The sequence below is a fragment of the Tripterygium wilfordii genome, chromosome 2, assembly GCF_013401445.1.
Source record: "Tripterygium wilfordii isolate XIE 37 chromosome 2, ASM1340144v1, whole genome shotgun sequence".
NCBI classification, from domain to species: domain Eukaryota; kingdom Viridiplantae; phylum Streptophyta; class Magnoliopsida; order Celastrales; family Celastraceae; genus Tripterygium; species Tripterygium wilfordii.
Window position 1 is genome coordinate 6,916,666 of NC_052233.1, and position 2,055 is coordinate 6,918,720.

Sequence of the window (2,055 nt, forward strand, 5' to 3'; positions counted from 1 at the left end):
AAGCGCTTGAAAAGATGCTCGAGCGAGTAGGTTTTGGGTGTCATTCATCTTCTCAGCATTCAGTTGCTCAATCGACAATTTGCTTGACATAAAAAGTAGCTTGAGCGACTATACTACATAATCTTTACGAAATATTCTATTTCTTCTTCATTTGAACTTCGATTGACGAACCGTAAAATTCAGAGCTTTTAGAAAATATAAGGCTTGCACATTGGTTCATCCTAAACTGCCCCCAATAATTCTTTCGTTCTTGCACTTGTTAAATGGCTAGAAACCATTAATTGGGTCCAGATATCTCTCAAGGTCCAGATATCTCTCGAGAGTCTGATTATTGAAAACTAAACAAAAGTGACATAAAACATTCGAGTTTAGCTAAATAAAACGCAACAAGCTAAGAAAGACAGGTATAAAAGTTATATACTTATAGAGCTATCAACCCCCAATTTGAGGGGCTAGTGAGATGAGAGAAAAATGTGTTTGTTATTCATAAATTTTTTTAACTCATTTCGACTTTAAGAGGTTTTTTTTTTTTATTTCTCAACTCTTCTCGACTCTCATTAACTCTACATATTTCCCAAACAGGATTAGTATATATCCTGTCTCGTCACTTAACTCTACTTTAGTCACCCTCACTTAATTTCACTTAAACTTCTTTTTTTATTCCAAGGAAGGTCTAAATACTATGAAGTCATATGAGAATGAGTTTTATGAAAATACAAAGATTTATAAACATTGTATAAAAACATTAATTACGTTTTGCCATTTTCAGTAATTCTTTTATACAAAGTACTATTTTACTATATACCAAATTGACCAAAACACAACCTTTTACCGCAACAGATAGCAGTTCTTAAATATCTAATCGCCATTGCATCACATAACTGGATCACAAACACTCTCTCTAAAGTCTTTGCAGAAACAGGCTTTCCTATTGCAACAAAACCTAAATAGGAAAGTTATTATTCATAAAAGCACCTTAACATATATAATCTAATGCTGCAGACTACACAATAATTTCTTGTTTACTTGGAAGCCAATTTTGTTGCTTCTATTTTAGCTCTATAAACATCTACAAGTTTCTCTCTTGGAGGTCGACATTCATTGGCAGCCTCTATTGCGCCGAGGTTCCTACTCCATTTGAGTAAAATTGGGAACTTCTCTTCATTGATCAACTCCAACCCAGCAGCTTCTTGCACTACTTCTAACCAGAAAGCTATCATAATGGCGACGATGTCTAGGTAACCAACAGTGTTACCTCCAAAGAAATCCTTCCCTTTGAGTTCATTCTCAAGCATCTTAAGTTGCTCATAAACTTCCTCACATGCCTTCTCTTGTTCCTCTTTTTTTCCCACACAAGCCTTCTGTATTGTTTGCAAAAGCTGTACAAGAAAAATCCAGCTTACATTTTTTGCGTTGGTGAAGAGAGAAACTGTTTTCTGGAATTGAATGTGTAAGCTTAGGTTTATAATATGTCAAAACACAATTAAACTTGTTGAAAGGATATTCAGTACCTTATCATCTATGAAGTTAGACCAGAAACGCGCCATGGCTCGGTCGTAAGGATCTTCAGGCAAAAGCGGATTGGTTTTCCAGGTCTCCTCGATGTATTGAAGAATCACGAGTGACTCTGCTATTGGTTTTCCATTGTGTACAAGCACAGGGATTTGCTTGTGAACAGGATTATATTTTAAAAGCAAAAGACTCTTGTTGGACAGGTCTTCTTCTATGTACTCGTATTGTATTCCCTTCAGTTTGAGAGCTAACTCTATTCTTCTGCTAAAGGGGCTTGCCCACATACCAAATAACTTCAGTACTTCTTCAGCCATTTATGAATTCTTTGGAAAATTGATGCCTACGGCCTTGGATTATAGGTGTCTTTTATAGCTATAGGAAGGCTGACATTATAAATTTAGAGGGTGAAGAGACAAGCATTAGTTAGACTAATCAATCAATGTACAGTACACTGATTTATCAAAGTGCGGTTTAGCTAAACAATATGGTCGACATATGGTAACATATGTGTACTTGTTGCCGACAGCAAAATCTAGACTTATA

The 2,055-nt window shown here is 35.6% G+C and overlaps 1 protein-coding gene across 1 annotated transcript; it reads right to left on the reverse strand.

The window, feature by feature from the left end:
• Window positions 1-1,022: 1,022 nt before the first annotated feature.
• Window positions 1,023-1,826, reverse strand: LOC119982523 (glutathione S-transferase U8-like). The gene is made up of 2 exons (XM_038825961.1): window positions 1,512-1,826; window positions 1,023-1,379 (listed from the first exon to the last, which is right to left on the reverse strand). Exons 1-2 carry the CDS (start codon window positions 1,824-1,826, stop codon window positions 1,023-1,025), a joined length of 672 nt encoding a protein of 223 aa, XP_038681889.1.
• Window positions 1,827-2,055: the final 229 nt, after the last annotated feature.

Excerpts from the sequence above, each read along its gene's own strand:
- LOC119982523 (XM_038825961.1), bottom strand. The coding sequence starts at position 1,826 with ATGGCTGAAGAAGTACTGAAGTTATTTGGTATGTGGGCAAGCCCCTTT. Across the intron at positions 1,380-1,511 it reads CTAACTTCATAGATGATAAG|CTTTTGCAAACAATACAGAA; the intron begins GTACTGAATATC and ends TTTCTTGTACAG.